Source organism: Chelonoidis abingdonii, chromosome 5 (assembly GCF_003597395.2).
Source record: "Chelonoidis abingdonii isolate Lonesome George chromosome 5, CheloAbing_2.0, whole genome shotgun sequence".
Lineage (NCBI taxonomy): Eukaryota > Metazoa > Chordata > Testudines > Testudinidae > Chelonoidis > Chelonoidis abingdonii.
The window spans coordinates 130,977,150-131,004,192 of NC_133773.1; the positions used below are offsets into that span (position 1 = coordinate 130,977,150).

A 27,043-nucleotide genomic window follows, 5' to 3' on the forward strand; every position below is an offset into this window, starting at 1 on the left:
AGGATAGCTTCTGGAGCCTTTTTCTAAAATTGGTGTCACATTAGATATTCTCCTCATCTGGTACAGAAGCTGATTTACACACCACAGTAGGTTAATAGCTCTGCAGTTTCATATTTAAGTTCCTTCAAAACTCTTAGGTGAATATCGTCTGGTCCTGGTGACTTATTACTGATTAATTTATCAATTTGTTAGAAAACCTCCTTTAATGACACCTCAGTCTGGGACAGTTCCTCAGATTTGTCGCCTAAAATTAATGACTCAGATGTGGAAATCTTCCTCACATCCTCTGCCATGAAGACTAATGCAAAGAATTCATTTAGCTTCTCCACAATGGCCATATTTACCTTGAGTGCTCCTTTAGCACCTTGATTGCCAGTGGCCCCGTTGATTGGTTGGCATGATTCTTGCTTCTGATGTACTTAAAAAATTGCTGTTAGTTTTTGAGTCTTTGGCTCGTTGCTCTTCAAATTGTTTTTTGCCCTACCTAATTATAGTTTTACACTTGACTTGCCAGAGTTTGTGCTCCCTTCTATCTTCCTCAGTAGGATTTCACTTCCAATTTTAAAGGATGTCTTTTTGTCTCTAACCACTTTGTTTACTCTTTATTCATGAGGGCAGGTTTTTTAGTCCCCTTGCTATTTTTTAAATTGGGGTATACATTTAGTTGAGCTTTTAATATGGTGTTTTTACAAAGCTTCCCTGCTGCTTGCAGGCATTTCACTTTTTTGCAACTGTACCTTTTAAGTTCCATTTAACTAGCTGCCTCAAAAAAAAAATTAATTCATTTAACAAATAGGTTTGATAATGGAGATAGATTACATAGCTGCTCTTGTGTGCTGTCATGCATTAACCAAATACTGCACTATTTGCACAGAGATGTTTTTGTGAAAACTTTTGAAATTTCATAAATATGTTTCTGTTAATAGTGGTTTTGGGGACTGAACTACCAGACAATATCCCTTTTGCAACTTTCTTTTTGGAATTTTTTTAGTGAATCTCTCCATTACTCCTGTAAAGTTTAAAACATATTAAATAGTGATGAATTCCAAAACTAGCTATTTGCATACTTTCATTATGTATTTTAACAAGTCCTACCACTATCATTCAAGCAACGAACTCTGATGTTCATACAAACAGCATGTGAAAATATCTATTGTAAATGTTTGTAAATCTACACTATCCTTGACTCTAGAATAATTTATTCCATAATCTTTAGTGTGACTTTTGAGTGAGGGAAAAAGTGTGTGTGTGACATATTCAGTAAATGTATAACCTTTTTCTTTCAGGAATTGCAGTATGTAATGTGCCAGCTGCATCAGTAGAAGAGACAGCAGATTCTACAATGTGCCACATTCTGAACCTTTACAGGCGAACCACCTGGCTTCATCAGGCCTTGCGAGAAGGCACAAGAGTACAGAGTGTTGAGCAGATTCGGGAAGTCGCTTCTGGAGCTGCCAGGATTAGAGGAGAGACCTTGGGCATTATTGGATTAGGTATGTTGACTCTGAGTAGACAGTTGATTTCAGGTTTGTTTTTTTTACCCATTGTGATAGAATTGTGGAAATTGAAGATGGAAAAGATGAGTCATGTAAGCCATCCTCTGCAGTGCAAGATTGCTGCTTGCAGATTATTCGCATTGTCCAAGCTTGTATGCTGAATAAGTAATATCCATGCTAAATAAAAATAATTAAATGTCCCCAACTCATGGGGCTTCCTTTATTTGCCTCAGAAGACTACTTCAAAATCTAATAGTTTTCTCCTGATAGTTTTAATCTTTCTCTTCTTAATTTCATCTCGTTACTTCTAATCATACTCCATTGTATCATGGTGAATAGTACTTCTCCATCCTTGGTGTTTATAACTTTCAAATATTTGTAGGTGGTTACTTTGTTCCCCCTCCTAAATCATCACTTAATATTTCCACCTAGTCAGTCCATCAACAACCTATCTAATTTTGTTGTTGTTCTACCCTGAATTTCTCTACAACTTTCTGAGAATCAACACACAGGTGCTGCAGAATCATATAAAGAGGGAGTATCACTTCCCTGTTCCATCATGAGGCCTCCGCCTAATTATCCCAATATCAGATTAGCCTTATTTGGTGCCGTATTATGTTGCATAATCCTATTTAACTTGCTGTCCAATACTCCATTTGGGCTTATTTCAGCATTACTGCTTTTCCCATATTTCTCCCTCCTACAGTTATCTTTAACATACCCAAAAAGGTCCTGCAAGATTCATAAAATATTTTCATTAGTGAATTGGATAATGGAGTACTGAGTATGCTTATAAAAAGTGCAGATGACACAAAAATGGGAGGGGTTGCAAGCTCTTTGTAGGATAGGATTAGAATTCAAAGTGACCTTGACAAATTAGAAAATTGGTCTGAAATCAACAAGATAAAATTCATTGAAAACAAGTGCAAAGTACTAGCCTGAGGAAGGAAATATTAAATATGCAACTACAAAATGGGAATAACTGGCTAGATGTAATACTGATGAAAAGGATCTGGGGGTTATAATAGATCACGAATTTGAGTCAACAATGTGATGCTATTGCGACAAAGGCTAATATCATTCAGGGGTATTTAACAGAAGCATCATATGTAAGACATAGGAGGAATTATCCTGCTCTGCTTAGCACTGGTGAGGCTTCAGCTGCAGTACTGTGTCCAGTTCTGGGCACCACACTTCAGGAAGGATGTGGACAAATTGGGGAGAGGAGAGCAACAAAAATGATAAGGTTTAGGAAATTTAACTTGAGAGGAAAAGTTTAGAAAAAACTGGGTGTGTTCAGTCTAGAGAAAAGAAAATTGAAGAGGGACATAAATCTTCAAATATGTTGCAGGCTTTTATAAAGAGAACGCTGATCAATTGTTTTACATGTCCACTGAAGGTAGGACAAGAAGTAAATGGCTTAATCTGCAGTAAAGAAGATTTAAGCTAGATATTAGGAAAATCTCACTATAAGGATAGTTAAGTTCTTGAATAGGCTTCCAACAGAGGTTGTGGAATCCTCATAATTGGGGTTAAAAAAAAAAAAAAAAAAAAAAAACCAAACAGGTTGGACAAACACCTGCCAGGGATGGTCTAAGTTTACTTGGTCCTGCCTCAATGCAGAGGTCTGGATTTGATGACCTGTCAAGGTTCCTTCCAACCCTACATTTCTGTGATTTTATGAGAGTTATCTGTCACGAGTTTTAGATTAAAATATATTTGCAATCTTGTTCATCAGCATCTTGGCCTTAGGGTACCCTGTGTTCTGCAGAACATGCCACTTATCATAGCTGTCAGTACCAGTCCTAGTTGATTTTGTCTCAGTTTTGGTTTTGTTTCAGTTTATTACTGAAATGTGTTGACATCCCAACTGCTGACTCATGAAAGGCTGTTATAGAAAATGCTACACACGTAAAATAAATTAGTCCCAACTTCTACTTCCATGCCACCTTGATGCCATTGCTAAATCCTGCTGAATTTTCTCTCTACATCTCCAAAATTTCTTCTCCACTTTTGTCCATATTCATTCCTGGATCAACCGCTGCTATATATTTCCACTATCATTAGGGTGATCAGCTAGCAACTTTGAAAAATCAGGACAGGGGGGTGAGGGATAATAGGCGCTTATATAAGACAAAGCCCTGAATATCAGAACTATCCCTATAAAATTGGGACATTTGGTCACCCTAACTATCATCATCTTAGCTCAACCTTCAATCCTTCCAGAGTTGTCCTGTATGTGGCAGACACATTAACCGTGTCCGGGGTCTCTTAACATCCTTTCACTGACTACTTCTTGCCTTCTTCACAAGAAATGCCCTTCCTTATTCTCACTTCCAAAGAGGTCTAAGACTAGCTCCTACCTGCCTTTTGGCTCTCCACATAGTCAGTCCTTCCAAAGCCCAAACCAATCACTTCCACACCCTCTGGTCTGGCCAAGGTGCGTCACTCACTGGCCTTTTCATTTCCTTTATCCACTCTTTTCTCTGTGCCTTCTTTCATACAAACTCCCTACTTCTGACACCCTCTCTCCCTCTTGATCTGCTAAGCCTCCTGCTGCTCATCTTCATATCACTCTTCTAAACTCACTTCTTCCACAAGGCCTATTAACCAGTCTCCACCCTCCCTTAGCTTGTGACGATAATGAGAGAAGTAAAACAAGCAAAAAGTTTACTGAACAACACTGTTTGCTCAATCACATGCTTCTCTTGCATCCCATTTCTCATCTGCTTGTTTGTTCAGACTGTAATTTTCTCAGGCCTGGGTTTGTTTCTCTGTATCTTTAGAAATTGTGTAGCATCCTACATAAATAATACCACATTATTTCAAGCTTTCTGTGTTACCTTATTTCTTTGTTACTTTACCTAGAGACCAACTGGCAATCATTGCAGATTCCAGAGTATTCATATATATTGTCATATAATATACACTGTATTATTGCGTGTGTGTGTGTGCATGCGATATCCCACTTAATAAGTGAGGTGCTACATTCTGCATCAGCTTCAGTCTCTGAATGGTTTTAAGATGTAGCCCCATATAGAATGTTAAAATAGTCTAATCTTGAGGTGAAAAAGGCATGGATAAACAGTAGCCAGGCTTGTATCTGAAAGAACAGATCACAACCTCCTGACCAGCTGCAGATGGTAAAAGCATTTAGATATTCTTGAAGATGAGCATAGAAGTACTTGGATTAATAGAAAGCCAATCTGGTTACTGCTACAATCATCATTTAACAGTAACCAGGAGTCTGAAATCACCCCTTAGTTGCAAACCTGGATGTACACTTGAGCTATATAGGTCTTGAATCTTGAAAATATTTTAATTATACTAGAAAGTTTGTGATATTTCAGATTTTTCAAAGAAGGCTAGAAGGGACCTCAAGAAGTCATCAAGTCCAGGTCCTTGTGCTGTGGCAGGAACAAGTAAACCTAGATCATTGCTGACTGGTGCTTGTCCAATCTGTTCTGAAAAGCCTCCAGTGATTGTGATTTCATAACCTCCCTTGGAAACCTATTCCGGAGCTGAATTGCCTATATAGTTTAGAAAGTTTTTCCTAATATCTAACCTAAATCTCCCTTGCTGCATGTTAAGCATTATAAACAGATCCTCAAAAGCAAACAACTAGCATACACAGTCTTTTATTTCAATATGTTCTGAAGACTTTGTCTTAAGTAGAAGTCCCCAGGGAAAAGCAAACAGTACCAGTGATATTAACTGCTCAATATTCTAAATGTATCCATCACCAGGCACTCCAGAATTACTGTGTTCAGGTTTAAATGGTCAAGAAGAGACCTCCGTTTGTGGCTTCTTGTGTTTATTCAAAAAGATACTGAAGAACACTGGGAAATCCCTTAAAACACAGTTGGAAAGACATGGGATTTTCCTATCATATTCTGTTGCATTTTGACTAGACACAGATGTTACAAAACAAAACTTTCTGTTGATATTTTTAAGGCTGAGCATTGGCTTTCCTGGTGAGCCTAGTGATTCTGATACTTCTGAAATATCCTTATGTCTCAAATTCTCCACAAGCCTGATAGCGGAGTATAAAGTACAGTACAGCACAAATAGTTGTATTTCTTCAAAACATTTGTATTCCTAAACTCTCTTCACACAGCACATGCCAGTCCCGTGACCTTGATTTATGTTTCTTATCGGTGTGTTATAATAAGTGAGATAAGGACCTCCCAGTACACATGCAGGTTGGGATCCTTTCCCCAAACCAATTTAAAACAGGACTTAAGGAACTTTATAAGAGAGTAAGAAAGGGTAAATGAGGAAGAACTAAGGCAATATGGTAGATTGTATTATTTAGATTATGAGTTTATTTTAGGCTAAGGACTGTCTTTTCTTTATAGATGAGTGTACACTGCCTACCACAGTGGGGCTCCTAGACACTATGCAGTACAGATAAGAAATAAGATTATCACTGCAGCTGCTCAACAGGAGTAGTGCATGTTATGATGGAGCTCCTTTTTTTATGGTTTAGCTATATCAATAACGAACAAATAAAAGACCTATGGCAGGATTCTTGTAGGCATTGCAGAATAAATCCATCATCAAGAAGGATGTAAAAGTGGAAAGTACCATCTCAGAAAGTGCATGTGGGACCGGGGCAGGAGCGAGGGCAGGGCAGGTGAGCTGAAAGAATTTTAAAGACTGCATAAACTGAAAACAACTTGGGGGAGGGTACACTCATCTGCTGATCGCAATCACAAGAATGTGAATGTTTTCAGTATTGAACTGGTTTTGAAATAATCATGTTGCCACAACTTGATGTGTAGTGTCATGAATTTAGGCAGAGGGGGAACTTTTTAAAGAAATTATTTCATATTAAGTCAGATTGCAAATGTTCACTTTAACAACTTTTTATTAGAACTAACTGTGCAGGCATGGGCAAAAATGAGTACTTTGCCGAGGTAAGGTGGATGAGGGAATATCTTTTATTGGACCATCTTCTATTGGTGAGAGAGAGAGACAAGCTTTCGAGCTACATGGAGCTCTTCTTTGGGTATTACCTCACCCACCTTGTGTCTCTCAGTTCCTAGGACTGGCATGGCAACAACTACACTGCAGGGAATAGTCCGGAACATCAGTGATTTGTCATCAGCTCGTCCAGCAAATGGTGCCACCTGTTAAGCAGATCCGGGTTCCCATAGATCCCATACATTCCAGCTTTTGGCATTACAGCTTGCCATTTTGTTTATCTTTATGGAGCAGTGTTGTTGCTTTGTTTTGGTCAGGGATGGCATAAACCAATCCTTAAATATAAAGCTCTGTAATGAACATTTCTAATGGGACATGGGATGTCTCTTTTCTATGTTCTGTAAAATCCCGTGTAAGTTTACAGCACCACATACATGTTTTGTAACAAGAATTATACAAATATGCCACTTCCTTCCAGAAACATTCTCTTTTGTTTGTATGTCTGTGTCATTCCAGGACGTGTTGGGCAAGCAGTAGCACTACGTGCAAAGGCCTTTGGCTTTAGTGTTCTTTTTTATGACCCATACCTCTCAGATGGCATTGAACGTGCTCTTGGACTGCAGCGGGTGAGCACTTTACAGGACCTGCTATTTCACAGTGACTGTGTAACCCTGCACTGCAACTTGAATGAACACAATCATCATCTTATTAATGACTTCACCATTAAACAGGTAACTATCCAAATATAGGTTGGGTATAGTTTTATAATTACTGACTTTCTGTAAACTGTAGAGTTTCTCCATGTAAACTTGCAAATTCAGATCTATATTAATTTTCTCTTCCATCTGCTATTTCACTGTTTGTTAAGCAGGTTTATATTTGGTTAAGAAATAGACGATATCTTATATAGTGTTATTTTTCATTCATTTTACTTGCTAATTTCTCTTTTGTGGAAATAGTGTGTTATGCTTGCTTGATTCACTGACATTTATTTAAAAGCACTTCTATTGTATCTTCAGGTACATACATCCTGTATATATGAGTAACAAAAGTTGCACTTCACTTTTATACTTCATACAATTTGAGTTTCTATATCCCTTACTTAAGGCTCATGACTAACTGGTGACCCCTTGTGTTAATTCCTAATAGTTGCAGAATGTTTCCCTAATAATTGCTCACACCACAGTAGTAAGTTATTTGGGGGATTTGGTCTTGGGATGAAGCTTTCTGAAATTACTAAATACTTAAACCATATCCAAATGTAGAACTGTTCTGTTTTTGAAAATTCAGAAGGTAAACATTTTGGGTTTTGCATTCAATATTTATTTGCTGCCTCAAATCTTGTTATATATAATGTATATTAAAAGGTGTAGCTTTTTTAAATGTGTCTGTGGCAATTATATAAGTAAAAATGGTAATTTGAACTAAGAAATCCTGTATGTTCATTGTGCATTGTTAGTGCTCTTTATGCATTTATTATATGAATGTATTTGATAACACGTAAAAGTTCTGTGAAAGATATCGCTACTGAATTTAAATGATTGGTTGGCTTCTGATGAATACCAAATACCTGCTATTCCCATGGACTTCATTGGGATTTCAGTATGAGTTGAGGATGCTCGACATCTCATAAGATCATCCCCTAACATTAATGAGATGTAGTAATAGATACTTTAATTGGACAACTAACTCTATGTAGAAAAATCCAAGTAGATCATCTCAGTTTAAAATTCGCAAAAGCTAGGAAATTCAGTGTGAAGGGAACAAAGAAAGCTGTTCTCTGTCATGTCTTCATTCTAGACTTTTGTTCTGTTCAGTATAAATTCTTATACTACACTCATACCTTATGATTACTCTTTCATTATATTATCATATAATACTGAACATAAAGGTCCTGGTATGTTAAGAAGCTCTGTGCAGGCACCCACATGGAGCTCCACTGAAATCTAGAAGACAGTTGACTTAATTTTTATATATATAAATTATCAAATTAGCCATCATTTTTATACTTACGTATGCCATAGTTGGCCTATATGTCTTCAGTGATCAAATATGCCAATTATGCAGTGTTATGTGTTAATGTAGTGAAAAGGTCTCATTTATAGATGCACAAAGGGGAAGGTTGCAACCTGAACTGCGTGTCAATGGATCTTTTAAATTGAATATCCTTGAAATCTCTTTGAAAAATTTAGGAAGGAGCCTCTCTTTCCTTGTTAGGCTGACTTATCCTCTAAATTATTTGGTGTATTGCCCAGGCAGGACATTTGGCCTTCCATCTCCTCAAGTAAGATCAAGTAAACTGAGACCAGGGCAGTGAGTGCTCACTTTTTTTTTCCTGAAGCAGAAATCATCTTTACCTGTTCATCATATTACAGATTTGTAAAGGAGACATTTTATTTACTGTAATATCTCTTGTTATAATAATTGCAGTTACACAGGATTAATTTAGAATAGCTGAAAAGAGGCCTTCCTAATCTGCAACTACCATTGCAGTTGACTGTGACTCACGTGTCTCACTCCCTCTAGAATACAATTATATATCCACATTCTGTTTGGTTTTGATTTATCTTACTACTAGCTTTACAGCTGTATAAATAGCACTGGAGATGAAAAATCAAAGAAGGTTTTTGTGGATGGAAAAGAGATTTGAGCGAGATCCACTATGATTAAAATTTTCAAGCACTTTAGAGGATATATAAATGTTCTACATGATACTTTAAGGCCAAATGCGTCCTGTCACTTATGTGAGTGCTGAAGTGGGCAGAGCACACACATGCTTCCCCGGAATCTGTAGATGTCTCCCTGCAGAGCTAAAGGTCTGCAGGTGAGAGGGGTCAGACCATGGTTAGAGTCAGTGAGTTGGCCAATGTACTACATGAATTCTGTTATAATCTTACCAGATACGTGTAAATCTTAGTTCTTTTTTTTTCCAACCATCCTACCAAATGACTTCGAGGAAATTCCTTTCCTTGCTCTTTTTCTTTTAAGTACTCCTACTGTGCATCAGTTTGGCATTTCAAGCCCAAGTATTAGTTGCGAAAGAGCAACTGATTATCCTGTAAAAGTCCTTGGCCCGTTGAGAATAAGTTTTTAAAGTTCATTCACTATTCAAAAATTGTGTTTTGTTGTTTTTTTGTGATGATGGGAATCAGCTCAAGATGAGGACTTGGGCACCCATCCTTATTTATGACCCCTATCCTGCAACCACTTCTTCTGTGCTCATTTTGATGCATGGGAATGTTTTATTCCTGGGAGGAATTCTGCGTCATTGACTTCTGATGGGGAAACAAAGGGAAACTTGAAGAATGGTCATGCACCACTCTCGGTCAGTGCAAGCATGTCAGTTGGGGCACCTGGACCAGCTGGTAGAAACATAAATCACCGCCGGCGTGGCGGGGTTGGGCAGTCATGTGTCTCTCCCTCTTACTTGCTATTGCGACATGCTTGATGTGGAAGGGCAGGTGCATTTCTGAGGAGGTAGTTGTGGGGCAGGCTCTGTCCTCCTCAGGCAGAGCAGAATGTAGCAGCCTGCTTGCTTAGTGAATTGTTCCCACTGTTCCTAGTGAATTCTCCCCAGGAGCATAAAACAATGTAAAACTTGTAAGGCTCCTTTACATTGCCAGAGTGGTGTAAAGGACAGCATGGCCTCATAAATGCTTATGGTGCTTTAGTGATTAGAGCTGGTCTAAATTTTTGGACTGAAAAGATTTTTGATCAAAATGTGCTGCATGAACTGTTTGCTGCTGACATTTCTGGAGATGGTCAGTAGCCAATATAAATTGTTAGTTTGATTCCTCAGCCCTCACTTGCTCTTCAGTTGCCTGTAATGTAACACTGAGCATATGGCTGCATATATTTTTTTTACTATAACTAGAAATAAAGGGTCATAGCTAGCTACATTACTATTAGACGGGGTTTGGCGATTTCCTCCAATACTCCCCACTCCCATTCTCCATCCATTGTATTGTAGTTTAAATAAATTACCAAAATAATTGAAACCAGCATGATTATATTGCTTATTTTGACAAATAAAACATGCAGAATTTTACAGAATTTAAAATACTATGCGCAGAATTTTAAATTTTAGTGGTGCAGAATTTTTTATATTTTGGCACAGAATTCCCCCAGAAGTAATGTTTGCAGGGTTGGGGCCTATGTATGGGACACACATTATGGATCCTTAAGTACTGATGTTGATTGACCTGAAATCTTTATTCCGACCTTCATTCTAGGCTATCATCTTTCTAATTTAAATCTCCATTTGGTGTTCATGTTGCGATTACATTATGGCATGAAGTCTTGTAGCTGAGACTGAGTGTGGAGGACCATAATGCTAATCTGAGCAATGCAGTTTACAGTCTCTTGCCAAAGCTCACAGCATTCCCAGACAATACCATTCCAATGCCTTTTTATCGAATAAAACAAGAATTTCCTGGATCTTGATTTGAAAAGTCTCGTGGGGAGGGGGAAGTGAGTTTAAGTATCAGCAGTAAATAAAGTATAAATCGTCTACATCTTGTTAACTAAAGCAAAAAGTCTTGGAAAATACAAAATCATTGAGTTTTCTAAAAGATCCATTTAGCCTTTCATTTGCATAAAAGTTTAAAAACTACAAAATGTGATTTTGTTTAGTAGTGTGCAATAGCTTCCGTCTCATGCAATTTCACAGTGAAATAAATACAAAAAAAATCCGTCAGCTTCACCTGGATGTTTACTTCTTCTGGTCGTGTACTGCACAGTATGTAAAGCATTGGTTCTGTTACAAGACACCCTACTTATAAGAAACAAAACGTTATAAGTGCTGTGAAATATTATTTTACATTTGAAGCATCAAATTTTGTGGTACTTTCCAATGGAAAGGGAAGACAACTGGTGATAGGTTAATCCAGTTGAACAGCCTTTGTTGTAATGGATGCTTCCTTTGAGTAAATAATAATGCCACAACGATTTTATTTCATTTATTTTTATTTCATCATCCTTGTTTTTAACTTTCCCTAGATGAGACAAGGGGCTTTCCTGGTCAACACAGCTCGAGGTGGGTTAGTAGACGAAAAAGCACTTGCACAGGCCCTGAAGGAAGGAAGGATACGAGGGGCAGCCTTAGATGTACATGAGTCAGAACCATTCAGGTGCTTTTCCTTTTTTTTCTTTTCTTTTCTTTTTTTTTATATTTTGTTCACTTTCTTATTTTTAAGTATTAGTGCATGATGCATCCAACAGCAATGAAGCAAAGAAGCGTTCCTTCCCCCTAGTAGTTGAATCCTGCTTAGTAAAGCAATATGCATCTGTGCAGCTCTGGATTAATGCAAATGCAGATGGAGCTTTTGTACACAGTCAAGAGGGAGCAGAAAAAAAAAGTTAAATACAAGATTTTAAAAAAACGTAATGGGGGTAATTCAGTAGTAAAATGCACTGCCCTGCACCAAGAACCCAAGTTCACATAGTGGCCATGGCTTTGTGCCTCACGGCTTGGAAAAGAACACACTCCTCTCCTGTCATTGATAGGAGGAAGGCCTGGCCAGCTCTCCCTGCCAGAGGAAAGTTAATGGTGGTACCCTTCAGTAAGGTGGGGGGAGGTGAGAGTTTTTTGGGAAAACTATCCTTTTATGAAGGTGTATGGGTGTGAACTTGACACCTCATTGCATAGATTCCATGTCCCATCCAGATTCTCTCTACTGGGTACCTGAGAATTATAAGCAGGCAAGTTTGTGGAATTGAGAGAGATGACCAGAGTCCAGATATTTTTGCTGCCATTAGCAGAGTTGGTGACACTATATTTAGTTTACTGAATACCACCAGGAAGTCCACAGTTGTAGCCACAAATGTACCAGTGTCTCCAGTTAGTAGCTTTGGTGGTATGATTTAAACACAGAAAACACCATTACAGTCTTTCCGTGAGTCCTGAGCCTGACCTCTGAGTTTGAGAGTGGTTTGTAATGGATTGAACCTAGGAACTGACAATTGTGCAGTTGCTGGGTGCGGGCAGGAAGAAGCCTGCATTTCTTATTAGATGGTTTAAACTTCTACAGTCCTCATAACTCTTTGAGAGGAACAGATTCAGGACTTGAGGATAGGTTATAGAGACATCTGGTTCGTGATTTTCCTCTCATTGGATGTCTTGAGACATCATCTGAGATAACCACTTTTAAAAATAGTGATAAAGGGTCCTTCCCTGTAGAGTTTTTGCATCTGTAGTATACAGAATGCCACACCAAAAAAAAAAATTTCTGGCTCTGGCCCTGCATTTGTTTACTTCTAAGTGTAACCATTACAACAGAGCAATACCATGAGCAAAACCACAGTTGAATATCCATGGGGCAAAATTCTGCTTTCAGATATCCCCATTCCTGCCATCCGATCTGCACAAGCAAATCCTTGCACCAACAAGAAGCCCCATTGACTAGAGTGAGGAGTCCCTGTAGGTTCAGGGGTCCACCAACATAGATTTAAGTGCAAGATCAGGGCCATAGTTTCCTTGGGCTTCAGTGTGTGTTGTCTGAGGACAGCATTTAGTCCATAGAGACTAACCGTTGTTGTGCAAATATTGTATTGGAGAAAGTTTTGACAGGTATTTTAAACTAGAGATGAAGTCTGTCACTTTAAAAATTGCTGCCATCTCTGAGAGCAGACTTCTGTCTAAAAATATTTACTCTCCTCTTGTTGTAAGTAATGCTTCAAGATTATTATAACTGAAAGAAATTGGAGGGGGAAAGTGTCACTATTTTCTCCGTTTTCATTTGTACATTTAACAGCACTTTTTGTACAGTCGGTTTCATTGCTTCCCCTGGATAGTCAGTCGGTCAGTTAGTCCATCTCTGGTATTGTTAGGTGGGTTTTTCATACTGGAACAAGAGAGAGAAACTAATTAAAAACAGGGAAATGTGAAATAGGAAGAATTGTCAGGGAGATGCAGGCAAGTGTATTATCTGGAACTAATTTTAACTCCTTATTTTTAATTGACTAGATTTCAAGCTAACAGTGTCTCTTTAAAGAAACAAAGCTTTGTTAGGGGTGTAAAAATAATGATAAATTTTGCCATAATGGACCCAAATTGAGTCGCTTCTTGAACAGATGTTGAGGTTGGGCTCACCGTATCATTTTTTCTATCTGAGTGTGAGTGGCACTGGACAGAGTCTAGTGCTGCTTTCTCTTTTATGCCACCCCTTGAGTCCACGGAGAATAATTGTTACTTACTTACACAACTAGAAATATATCAAATTAACTGTAAAATTAAAAACAAATCCACCCCAAAAATATTGGTATCGTTCGTCCTGTGGTTGTAGCTGTTAATTCTAAAAATATGCAAAAATCCTCTCATTCCCCATCCCACCCCCCCCAACGTATTGTTTTGTCATTTGATCTTGTTTTAAAATTTCATTTAGCTTTAGTCAGGGTCCATTGAAGGATGCACCAAACCTGATCTGTACCCCACATGCAGCCTGGTACAGTGAACAAGCTTCAATTGAGATGCGGGAGGAAGCAGCACGAGAGATCCGTAGGGCTATCACAGGTACTAACTTTTCATACTTGTTCCTTCACTGAACATTTTCTTGATTAAACAAATATATCGATTCTTCTCTTTGTTGGAGTTTTTGAAATTGAGGTGGGCCAAACTGGGGTTTCTTTACCTCTTCAAGCAGCGGGGAGTTAATAGACCAGCAGGTACCCATCAACTCTGTACCCACCGCTACTAATTGTTTTGGTACATTGCAATGATAAACAGAAGTAACGAGACAGGAAATAATTATTTTCAGGGCAGTCCATCTAAAAAAAAAAGTTACAATTAATTTTTGTAATCGAATTAACTTGTTTTGAGTTAATAGTTTGAGTTAACTGCCATTAATTGACAGCTGTAATTTTTTTCCAAATGATTTAGAGTGTACCCTTGTGACCAAAATCACTCTTTTTCTTGCTGGAGGTGTCTATTGATCTTTTCCATGGTTTTTGCTTCAGGTCTGAAGCCACCCTTTTGTAGCCTTTCTTAGCTGTCCTCTGACACTTACCATCATTGGTGCTGTTTCTTTTGTTCTAGTCTCTCTTGGCTTCCCTCTACCTTCCACAATTCATCCAAGTCTGTATTTAAATGCATCTTGGATTCCAGCATCTGAACGGGTAATTTTCAAGGATAAAAAAATCACTTCGGCTCTGAGTTCTTAACTCCAGTATCACAGCAAACCATGTAAATGTTAACTGTTTATATAGGAAAAATCTGTCAAGCCTTCAATACGAAATACTAATAAAATGAGAAGTTTGGGCAACTTGGTTTCAATTTGAATCCCATAGAGTCCAAAATAAAAGATGGCATTTTGTGTGCTGGAAAAGGTTTCACTAATCACTACTGTCAGTTCTTTAGAATTTGGTAATTTTTTTGTCTCTGTTCAGCTCAGATTGAGTGCTCTGCATTAAGACCCACCTATTTCACTTGCACTGTGGTTAAGTGCCAACACATTTCTGTGCAATTCAGGAAACTCTACTGGCAAGGATTCTCCCATAAATTTAAGGGAGATTGGGGTTTTGCATAAGAGTTATATTCCTGATCTCTGGGATAGGATGTGCAAACCACCTTACATTTCCAGGATGGCCAATCAGTGAGACAGCATTGGTGATGGGAGTCCTTCTTAGGTCTAGGGTATGGGATATGAATCAGTTAGCTATACAGAGGAACATATATTAAAAGTTTGCAATAGCCCACACACAGATGTGCACGGGAAAAGCTCTGGAACAGGATGGTTGTGATGTCAAAGTTAGAAAACATTGATTTATATTGAAGCTGTTGTCACTTTAACCTTTTGTACATGGTTTGTAGTAAGATTAAAATGAAGCCAACAATAGGGTGTTGAGAAGACATTGGATTTCAGCAGAACAAGTGTAGAAAAGATACAGAAAGTGTGGGGTGAAATTGAGTAGATGAAAGCCATGGGAGGAACAGAGAGACAGAGAATAATTGGAAAAAGACCACATAATGACTGCATGTCTCAGTAATATGCATGCCATCTGAATATAAACAAATTCAGATTTTTTAAAAATAAAGAACAATACCAGTGTCGTTGTGCTGTAGAAAAAAGTACACAGGAATAACCACAGGTAAGGGGAAAAAACCTAAAGCCCACAGAACATGAATGTAGATCAGCTCTGAAAAAAGGGAGTGTGACACAGAAAAGTCAAAGGCACAAGTTGAAAGAAGATTGCAAAATACATTTAAAATAAACAAAAGTGCAAAATAAATGTTAGCAAAGGGGACTGGTGGGATGTCTAAATGGCAGCCAGGTTAATATATTGGTTGAAAAGATCAATATATGAAATTAAATGAATCCTTTGTCTCAGAATTCCCCAAAAGGAGGATGCATGCAGGATAGGTGCCAAAAAAAAGACAGAAGATCCAGTCCAGGTCCCATTTAAAGTCAATGGAAATATAATCATTTACTTCAATGGGAGCAGGATTGGTATCATCTATTTTACAGCAGGGAGCCAAGATCATCCCAAAACTGACATTCAAGAATCTGATACAGCACTCATTGAAATGATTTGGGAGGAGTCTTTCCATTTTCTTCAGTTAATGTTGCATCTGGCCCTAAAAAGCTGAAGAGTTGTAAGTTGAAGGCTGCGTGAAGTTTAAGCAAATATACTGAAGGAAGTGGTTAGAGAGAGAGCAATCATCAGATATACTTAAATTTTCCTTTAGAAATGTAGGAAATACTTGGCAACTGAGAGATGAAAATGTGTTATGGATATTTAAGCAGGAATTTGAGTAAGAAAGAGGGTAAATAAGAGCCCGGGGTGAAATTCTGGTTCCATTCAAGTCCATGGCAAAACTCCCATTGACTGCAATGGAAGTATGATTTCCTCCCAGATTTTCAGAAGTGTGTGTTTGCCATTACTCGGACAGATGCAGGAAGAAAAGGTCAGAGACTGAGAGAAGGCTGCAGAGTTGGAACCAAAGGACAGTCAGAGTATGGATACAGGTTTTTGCAATTTGGGAAGGATGGACTTTAGAGATGACGCACAAAAGAGTGACAGGATTTAGCAAGAGGCTGGACATGGGAGAGAGTAATCAGAAGCGACCCAGAAATTTATAATATATGTTAGTATTTATACCATATAGTATACTTAAACTTTATTATTTAGTATACATGATATATTCATGTTTTATTTCATGTTGTATTTCCTACCCATTCTCTAGGTCGTATTCCAGACAGCCTGAAAAACTGTGTTAACAAAGATCATTTGACTGCAGCTACACCCTGGGCCAGCATGGATCCAGGAGTTGTTCATCCAGAGCTTAATGGTGCTGCATACAGGTAAGGATACTTAAATAGAAAAAGAAATGTCTCTTCATCTCAGAGACAACTATTCCGGCTTAAAAAAGAGAGAGCCACCATTTAATAAAAGGATTTTGTGGGATTGGGGGGGGGGGGTGTTGTGACAAAGTTCTTCCTCTACCTTGGTGAGTACTGTGCTTATTGGCAGATTTGCTCACCTCCGTGATCTTCCCCACAGTCTGGGTCAGCTCCTCCTGTGTCTGATCAGGAGTTGGGAGGTTTGGGGGGAACCCGGGCCCGCCCTCTACTCCGGGTTCCAGCCCAGCACCCTGTGGATCGCAGCTGTCTATAGTGCCTCTTGTAACAGCTGCATGACAGCTACAACTCCCTGGGCTACTTCCCCATGGCCTCCTCCAAACACCTTCTTTATCCTCACCACAGGACCTTCCTCCTGGTGTCTGATAACACTTGTACTCTGTAGTCCTCCAGCAGCACAGCCTCTCACTCTCAGCTCCTAGTGCCTCTTGCTCCCAGCTCCTCAAACGCACTTCCTCTCCTCTAGCTCCTCCCTCCCTGAGTGGAGTGAGCTCCTTTTTAAACCCAGGTACCCTGATTAGCCTGCCTTGATTGGCTGCTGCTGTTCTAATCAGCCTGTCTGCCTGAATTGGTTCTAGCAGGTTCCTGATTCCTCTAGTGCAGCCCCTGCTCTAGTCACTCAGGGAACAGAAAACTACTCAGCCAGTGACTAGTATATTTGCCCTCTACCAGACTCGTGTACCACACTGGCCTGGGTCTGTCACATAGTGTGTGTGTGTGTGTGTGTGTGTATAGAGAGAAAGATATTTTTATTACTGTATAATTGCTACATACGTGAGTATGATTGACTGAAATCAGTGATGTAATGAGTCGGTATGCTTCTGTTTGTTACCTCTTCAGAAGGCACCAATGCCAGTGTTTGGACCAGGGCAGATGGTATGTGAAAGGGAAGTAATCCTGACTGGCTGCTGTTAGTTCAGTGGAAGCTAATGTTCATTTTGCTGAAGGTGGTAATATGGCAGTAAGCCATAGCAGGGTTACATTAATAAGCTATTGGTACCCATCTTAGTTGCTTTTAACCCCTTAAGATGTGTATAAAAAGCCCACCAATGCACTTTCTGGAGTAGCTCTTTACTATTATAATCATTTATGGAGAGAATGTTGTCTTAATTGTACATTTCATTTATTTTTTAAATGTTCATTTCAAAGCATTTTTGGGACTAGTTAGTATACCCTCCCGCTGTAAAATAGGCAGAAGTTTATAAATATTATTTCACTACTATTTTGAATATCTCTGTTGTTTGCTTATTTTATCTCTTTTGTAAATTCCTGGGACTGTTTTGACTGCTTTTTTTCCATTTCTTTATCTGCTGATGCCTTAACAGTGGCTGTTCATGGCTCCAAACCAATTTCAAGCCATTTACTTTTATAAAAAGCTGATGCCCAGTCTTGAAACTCCTAGTTTAGACTTTACACTATGAATTAGGTTGAAAATGTTTACAAAGTCAAGAAAGTGCTGCTGTAAAGCAGTGTCTTGAGGGGGTGGGCAGTTCAAAATGGTCATAATTCTCCGTGAGTCCTTCACGTTTTTTCCTTATCTTCCCCAGCTTCCTTTCCTCCCACATGCTCCAAGGGCTGTTTATTTTCTTTGCCCTCTCTATCAGCAATTCCCCTCCCTCATAATGAGTGAAGGGATGGTGTGTTTGTGTCTGTGTGTGTCAGTGATGAAGCCCTAGCTGTGCACCAGGGGAAGCCCAGTTGTAACATCATCAGAAAGATCCAAGTGACCAATCAGAATGTAGCTTTGGGCTGACAGGGTCATGTCCTGAAAGATAGGTATTTGAAAGCCATTGGGATCTAGGTGCCTAAATACCTTCAGGATGCAGATCTCAGGGTCCAATGCCATCATCTATATATTGGCAAATACTCTGTGCTTCAAGGATATTAACTTTGTCTTGATCAAAATCTTGATCTATAGATACAGATCAGAACAATTTGTAATTTATTTATTTTGCTCTAAGTACAAGAACAAAACATGTAAAAGAATAAAGCTATTTGTACTTGCCTCAACAGAAAATTAAGCATAAGTGTAACTGTATGCATGGAATAATTCCGTTTAGAGGATAGTTAAGCACATGCATAAGACTTTACAGGATCAGAGCTTTAATATGTATTTAATTGGAGTAATATAAGCATAAAACATAGTTTGTTTCAGTGTAACCAAAACCAACTGTATGAAGAATATTTTTAGGAACAGGAAAATTGAGAGTTCATGCATTCATTGTTTTTTTCCAAGCGTGTAGTAAAAATTTAAAACGTTTCAGAACTTCAGTTGCCAGTTTCAAAGGAAAATTTGTAATATTTCCATAAATACAAACAGCTTTTGCATTTAGTTAAGATTTGCTAAATTCAGTAGAGAGGGCAATACTACTGAGTGATTGAGAAGAAATTACTGTACAATTTTTTCTTAATTTGGAGGAAGGTTTCTGAAATAACTTGATCAATTGTATCTGTACAAACCAATGTAGGATATTCTTTAAGAAATGCCAATGGGAACAATTTCCATATTGGTTATGGTGATACAAAAACACATGGATTTGAAGCTCAGGCTTTATGAAAGAATTAATTTCAGTAACAGTACTTGCTAGTGTTAAATTCCATTCTTCTTTTAACTCAGAATTGGTGGTTTGAAACGAGTATTTCTGTCTTATCTTCTGTTTCCAGTATGAGACTTTCATTCAGCCAGTTAAGTTGTGCAGTCTTTCACTAGGAGCATGATTTTTCAGATGTGCTAAAAACCATATGGATAAGAATGTGGATGATCATTTTTATGTATAAAATACAAATATGCCTTTTGGTGGACTAAAACTAACAAGAACATTTAATCCTGGAAATATCATTATTTGAACAGTGATAAGGGATAGAACTCCTAAGTGAATCAAATTTGTTATTACAAGCAAAGAAGAACATTCAGCAATTACCAGCTGAACATAATCCAGATCAAATGCCTTTTGAAAGTCATATTATCCTGCAGAAAAGAAATCTCTCATTTATTGTATGCTAAACATGGATAGTTGGTCTGTTAAGAAGGTCAGGCAAAGAGGACTGTAGTTACTCTTCCAGAAGCAAAGATTAATGATGATCCCGAGAAGTTTGATAAATTATGCAAGAGAAATGGGAAGGAACCAACCTATATATAATAGTCTGAGTTCTCAGGTAAAGTAGAGGCATACACTGCGGTGTATTATTGTTGTGTATTCATTATTGGACTACTTATTAAATAATGCATCTCTGCTTACTGTGACACAAAGGGCAAGATACAGCTAGATACATTGACATGACCCACAACAGAGACAGATCATGCAGTTTACAGATGTTGAAATGTCTTTTGCCTTCAAACAGGTACAGACAAGAATAGCATAACCATACTTTAGATATTGTTGTGACCTATACTGGAATAAATTGTACAACGAATAGCATGTTAAAGAGTATTAAAGAGTGATTCACACACACTGCCTGGAAGAGAGAATCTTTACTTAAATTATAAACACTTTGGGATGGAGACATTCTCTTGTCATGTGTTTTTACAGCACCTAGCACAATAGGCCTGGGGCCTCTAGGTGCTACTACAATGTAAATAATAATAAAGTGGATTAAACTGAAAATGGATAAACAGTTGATTGTTAATCTCAGGTCAGAAGGTTAGAGATTTTGTTATAGAGTGCTATGTGACGGGGAGCAGATTGACAAAAGTGAGATCAGCTACATCTTGGTTCTGCTGGGGCAATTAGATTAGTTTGACACATTAGTTTTTTGGATTATTGATGCCAGAGGTGAAGGGTTGGGAGAGAGGGACTGTAAAACTCTGGATAGAATGCATCTGCTGATTAACAGTGTAAGAGAGAATGAAACAGTGAAGCAGAGGACTGCAAATGCCAGATGCATATATAAAATGACTGCTGAATTTACATGGCATGTGTTAAGTGTAAGATTGATTAAAAGGTTGAAATAACACTGTTATAGTTGAATCAGGGAAAATAAAGTATAAAGTAACGAGACAGAATTTATCAAAAGATCATGGCAAAATAAATTGGGGGTACAGAAGCAGTGTTAGTGAGGCAAAGTGTGGCATCAGCAAAGAGACATGTTATCAGTATTTGTGTTGATATAACACACAGTTTAAATTCAGGACAAAAGAGTAATTGTATGACTCTTGGATGTCAGATTTATAGGAAACATTTTTCTGGTAAGAGGGGTTGAAGGTCAGAATTTGGAGCACAGGACAGTTTATTGCTAGTATTAATTGAGATTCCTGTGCAAACACTAAAACTGATGTGATATTCTGCAGGCAATGCATGATTTGCTCCACAGAGTTTGAAACAGACCCAGTTCATAACAAAACTGTGCTTAGTAGAGACTCTTGACCTAGAACCTGTATGGTTTAAATGGTAGAGGCTGTCTGGAAGGAAATTTTCTATGAAGGGAACACAACTTTGGAATTTGCTTGCTGATTTGTCAGAGATCAGATTTGTTGACCAGGTGGGCACGTTGATAGTGCGGTGTATTTCCATGAGTATTTGAGGAATGGGCAGATTGTGAAGGGTTGATGTTGGAAGCTGGAGAATCTTTGCAAGGGCTGCTATGCTGGGGGTGTCTTTTAATTTGAGAATTATTGTCCTCTCGTGATATGTATTTTACTTTTTGTACAAACCACAATTGAATACGCCCTTTTCAAAATTAAATATGAATAAATAAAACAGTGCCCAATTGTAAGGTATTCATAGGCATTGAAGCAAATTTGATTAAGATTCAAATTGAAGTACTGAAAGTAGGAACTAATTTCATTTGCAGTTGCCAATTATTTCTAGAATAAACTCTCTGGTGAGGCAGAGAAGCACTCTGTAAATTAACACTTGCAGAGTTCCATGGAAGGTACCCCGTTGGGTGTGGATGGGGGATGAGGATTTAAATTTGTTGGCCTACAGATGGTATGATCCTCTAAATCAACAGATATCCCAACATTAGGAACAACATTGTCATCCATGGAAGCCTCCACCAAAGTGACCAGGCGAACAGATAACTTCCTGGCCTGCCATGTCCTCCCTAAAAGCCATTCAGAGCTCTAGTTGTATGGTGTTTGTGATAGGAATCTTCTATGGGATTCACGTGATGAAGTAGAAAAGCTGCTTCATTCCGCTTCCCCTCTGAGCTTGCTGGCCAGTGGAGCCAAATTCCACCCTGATACTTAGAAAAGTTTCAGTAGGCTCCAGTTGTAATTCCTGCTTCTTAAGTCTAAATGAGTAATAGGCCAGCTGATTACACTGTTACTTTTAAAATAAGCACCCTCATAAAGGCCCTTGGGTAACAAAATGCTAGTTGAAGACAGCAAAAGACAAGTGCATGTTTTTATGATTGGAGTGGTAGAGAGAATAAGATGTAATAAGTGGCTGGTATGAGATAACCCCGAAGGTGAATCGTAGGCATTTTACTGAAGATTAAAAAATTTTTGATAACATCACAAAAGGGGATAGACCTACACCTCTACCCCGATATAACGTGGCCTGACACGAATTCGGATATAACACGGTAAAGCAGTGCTCCGGATGGGCGGGGCTGCGCACTCCGCAGATCAAAGCAAGTTCAATATAACGCAGTAAGATTTTTTGGTTCCCAAGGACAGTGTTTTATGGGGGTAGAGGTGTATATAGATAGCTCTTGTTTAAATGTCAGGAGCACAGAATCTAGAGATCATGAGCTGCAGATTTGCCATGTTCGGTGCCCTGACATTATCACAGCCACCGTAAAACCAGATTGAAAATGTTCTTCTCTTCCAAACCTCTATAATATTTAACCTTGATGCTTGTCCATAAAAAGTAACAGAACTGAAGAACTGTTCACAGTTCTTTATTTGTGATCCCCCAGTCCTTCTCACATACCAAAGATCTGTAGCAAGTTTGAAGTTCAAAAACCAAATCAAGTTTTTAGGGCCTGATTTTACCACCCTTAGACTGAATAGAGCCTAATTCCATGAGTAGTCCCATTCATTTAAATGAGACTATTCATAGGCTAAGATATTCCACTGTGTTTTATAACACAGTCCTAGTTGACTAAGTGTGTACGTTTATTTTAAAAGAAAAGACATTGTTTCAGATTCACATGATCTTGAAACCCATTCAACTGATTTCAAAACTTTACAAAAGAATCCTTTGGTATGCTTCAATCCCAAAGCAGAAATTCAGACAAGCCACGAGGAAAGGAAAATAAGGAGATAGGGTCCAACATGGAACCCAATGAAGTAAATGGTAAGACTCCTAGTGACTGTGAAGGGTGAAGATCATAACATCAGAGCAGAATGGATCTTTCTCTTATTGTTTTTGATATATATGTTGTCACTCATGCTGTCAGATGAACCAGCAAGCCACAAATCTGAAGGAATTAACAAATCCCCATTTCTAATCTGGTTAAAGTAAAGCGTTAATTACCTTAATTAACAACACCTGCATGTGATGCAGTCATCTTGAGCTTTACATACACAAAACAAAAATCGTTGCCATTCTCCTTGAAGATGGCACAATTCCTGGGCCAGGTGGGCTTTGCCATCAGCCATCTCTGAGTTTTAATTGTTCTCATTTTCCTCTTTTAGCAGGTATCCCCCAGGTGTTGTAAGCATGGCTCCAGCTGGCATACCTACGGCAGTAGAAGGAATAGTTCCCAACCCCATGTCTTTATCACACGGCCTTCCTGCTGTGGCCCATCCACCACATGCTCCTTCCCCCGGCCAAACAGTCAAACCAGAAGCTGATAGAGACCACCCAAGTGACCAATTGTAGCCTAAGAAAACAGCATTCCCAACATTGGAGATTTCAACTTCAGAGAGTGTGTGGAAAAAATCTGGATTTTGAATAAAGGCAAAACCATGAACTTACAGGAGGAGACAATAATTGTTTTAGAAACTGGTCCAATATACAGTGTAAAAGGAAAAGGTGGGAGACGAAAAGAAGATTTGGAAACGTTTTTTCCTCCGTATAAATTGTAGTTTGTCCCTGTCCAGTGGACTGATTCACTGTTTCTGTGTCCTATGGGTTCTTTGTTAAGCAAGAGAAGTTAGTAGTTAATTATATCATGAATGTACTTGTCTGTGTACAGTTTTTAGAACATTTAAAAAGGGTTTGTTTTGCTTAGCTGTCAACAAGGAAAAAACACATAAGGGAGGCATTCAACAAACCAATTTTGAAATTAAAATCTTTTCTTTTATATGTTAAAACATGCCCAAAAATGAGGCAGTTGGCAAACTTCTCAGGACAATGAATTTTTCCCATTTTTCTTTCTACACCACACAGTGCATTGTTTTTTCTACCTGCTTGTCTTATTTTTTAGAATGATTTAGTAAACAAAAGAAAAAAACAGTTTCTCCTTATTTTGGCATGAATTCCCTTATTTCAAAATGAAGACAACATTGCAAAGAGATTTTGAGGAAAAAAAGGTTTTGTATAAACAAGCATTGTGCTTTTTGTCACCAGTTAAAGTATATATTATTGGTGGTTTGCGAAAAAGGCACTAGACTACTGAAAAGTAGCAGCATTTCATTGCCTACATTGATTCCTTCCTGGTAATGTGGTAGGCTAGCAATATTTTTGGTTAAAATCATGTTTGTGACTGTAACCATTTGTATGAATTATTTTAAAGAAATAAAAATCCCAGACAAATATCATGTGTAAAAATTTTTATTTCTAGTAACTTTATTCAACTTTTATTAGGTTTCTTAGATGTAATTTTTAAAAGGATGCTGTCAAGTGTTTCATTTCTAGCTTTACTTTGCTCTCCATTGTTTGTAATACCCTCTTGGAAGCTTGAAAAATAAAAATTCTTTCCATACCATTTTCCCCCTTTCCATTTCATAAATGTTGACCTTTATCCTGTGTTTCTAATGAAGTTTTAAACTGATAGTTTTTGATTTACTTCCTCGTTTTGTGCACCAGCATCATCAGCTACAGTATGGTAACAATATTTATTATGCTGTTGAGACAGCAGAGGGGGCACAAGAGTAACAAAATAATAAACTTCTTTTGTGGAAGTTCTACATAAACACTGTGTGTTGTTTGGTTTATTTTACTCTATGATCATGGAAAGGTGTGGCATGACAAAATGACATTGAAAACCCTGACGATACGTCCTTCAAAACTGCTGAACCGGCTAGTCTCCTGGCCAAGAACTTGCAGAAAATCCACACAGGGCCTTATGATGTGAGTAGAATTTTGGTTTTAGAATCCAGTAGTTCATGTTAAGAAATAATCTTTAAATCTCCAACTGTTGCTTTGACATGTATGAAAGTAATGTAAATATATAACTTCGGGGGACACTAAATCACAGACAGGCCCAGTCAGGGTGATGGCCTTGGGATACCAAGACTTGACCCTATCTTGCACCTCCATTGGCCATGCATTCAGATGTAGCTTAGACCAGTAAAGTTATTGTTTCCCAGTGAATCAGTAAGTAGACCAACAAAAGGGAAATGAAGGCAGCAATATATAGAGCAAGGGAAAATGTTTGTGTAGAATACGCATCTAATCCCCAGCAGGGAGAAATTAAGTTCCAGACTTGCACATATTCATGTGCTTGACAGCAAGCATGTATGTTGTCCATTAGCTTTGATGGGAATACTCAATGATTTGGTTAATGGTATAGAGAGAACATGTATACAGTTTGTGGACAATACTAAGCTGGGAGGGGTTGCAAGTGCTTTAGAAGATAGGCTTAAAATCCAAATGGTCTGTAAATTGGATGAAGTTCAATAAGGACAAATGCAAAGCACTCCACTTAGGAAAGAACAATCAGTTGCACACATACAAAATGGGAAATGGCTGCCTAGGAAGAAATACTGCGGAAGGGTCATAGTTGATCACATGCTAAATATGAGTCAACAGTGTAACACTTGCAAAAAAAAAAAAAAAAAAAAAAAGCAAACATGATTCTGTAATATACTAGCAGGAGTGTTGTAAGCAGGACATGAGAAGTAATTCTTCTGCTCTACTCGGCACTGACTAGGCCTTAACTTGAGTTTTGTGAAGGTCCAGGGAAGATCAACAAACATGATTAAAGGTCTGGAAAACATGACCTTTGAGGGAAGCTTGAGAAAACTGTGTTTGATTAGTCTGGAGAAGAGAAGACTGAGCAGACATGATAATGGTTTTCAAGTACATAAAAGATAGTTACAAGGAGAAGGGAAAGAATTGTTCTTCTTAACCTCTGAGGTTAGGACAAGAAACAAGGGCTTACTGCAGCAAGGGTGGTTTGGTTGGACATTAGGAAAAATTTCCTAACTGTCAGGGTGGTTAAGCACTGGAATAAATTGCCTGGGGAGGTTGTGGAATCTCCATCATTGGAGATTTTTAAGAGCAGGTTAGACAACCACCTGTCAGGATGGTCTATATAATACTTAGTCCTGCCATGAGTTCAGGAAACTGGACTAGATGACCTTTCAAGGTCCCTTCCAGTTCTATGATTCTATGTTTAAAACTGAGCTTGTGTGGAAGGTGTTTTCAGGATCAGAGCCTAAGCAACTCCACTGATGCATGCAGTGTGTAAGACTTTCCTTTTCCATCTTAAATGCTCAGTTTTTTTATACTAATATGTGTGACTTAAGCTTGTTGAATTGTAAATTATCTGTGAGCTAGAGGCCCTCAAGCCTCCTGAGTTTTAGTTCTTATAAATCTTTGAATTACTTATTTCCTCTTCTTTATAGAATACAAAATACAAATTTATTTTACAAACATCAGGAGCTACTGAGCTAACAGACTAAACACGCTGAGGTTAAAAACAAGGGCTGGCTATAATAACCAACTTCAGGACTTAATTTCCTCAGCAAAGTTTTGAAGGAAGTGTTCTTCTGTTACTTTCTGATCCAACGCTCCCACCTTGAATGATTCAAGAGTGCTTTTCATACCACTGGGACTCCCCAATTCTGAGTGCTTAACAGCTTATTACTTACCTCTGTCAACGATCTCTTTTTCTTCTCATGTTTAATAACAGATATTTCAATCTCACTCTCTCTTTCTTGAGTAAAAAGATGGCACTGCCAGTCATCTATTCAGCCAACTCCTACCTCTTGCTAATCATAGATTCAGCCAGATTTTAAAGTCAGAAGGGGGCTAATTATTAAATAATGAAGCCTGACCTCCTGTATAACACAGGCCCTTCAATTTCACCCAGTTACTCCTGCACTGAGCCCAATAACTTGTATTTGACTAAAGCATATCTCCCAGAAAGGCATCCTGTCTTGATTTGATGACATCAAGAGATGAAGAATCTACCACTTCCTGTCATAGT

At 38.3% G+C, this 27,043-nt stretch overlaps 1 protein-coding gene across 12 annotated transcripts in view; it reads left to right on the forward strand.

The window, feature by feature from the left end:
- The window catches only part of CTBP1 (C-terminal binding protein 1), an 83,354-nt gene extending 58,931 nt beyond the window's left edge, over positions 1–24,423 (forward strand). For 6 of the 12 annotated variants that reach the window (XM_075066643.1, XM_032798801.2, XM_075066646.1 and 3 more), the window contains 6 exons: positions 1,287–1,493; positions 6,939–7,153; positions 11,421–11,551; positions 13,805–13,932; positions 16,603–16,720; positions 23,361–24,423. In XM_075066643.1, the coding sequence (XP_074922744.1) occupies positions 1,287–1,493; positions 6,939–7,153; positions 11,421–11,551; positions 13,805–13,932; positions 16,603–16,720; positions 23,361–23,547 (986 nt within the window). In that variant the 3' untranslated portion in view covers positions 23,548–24,423. The remainder of the gene's footprint in view (positions 1–1,286; positions 1,494–6,938; positions 7,154–11,420; positions 11,552–13,804; positions 13,933–16,602; positions 16,721–23,360) is intronic. The other 6 variants (XM_075066648.1, XM_032798802.2, XM_075066647.1 and 3 more) reach the window with 2 other exon arrangements.
- The last annotated feature ends 2,620 nt before the right edge of the window (positions 24,424–27,043 follow it).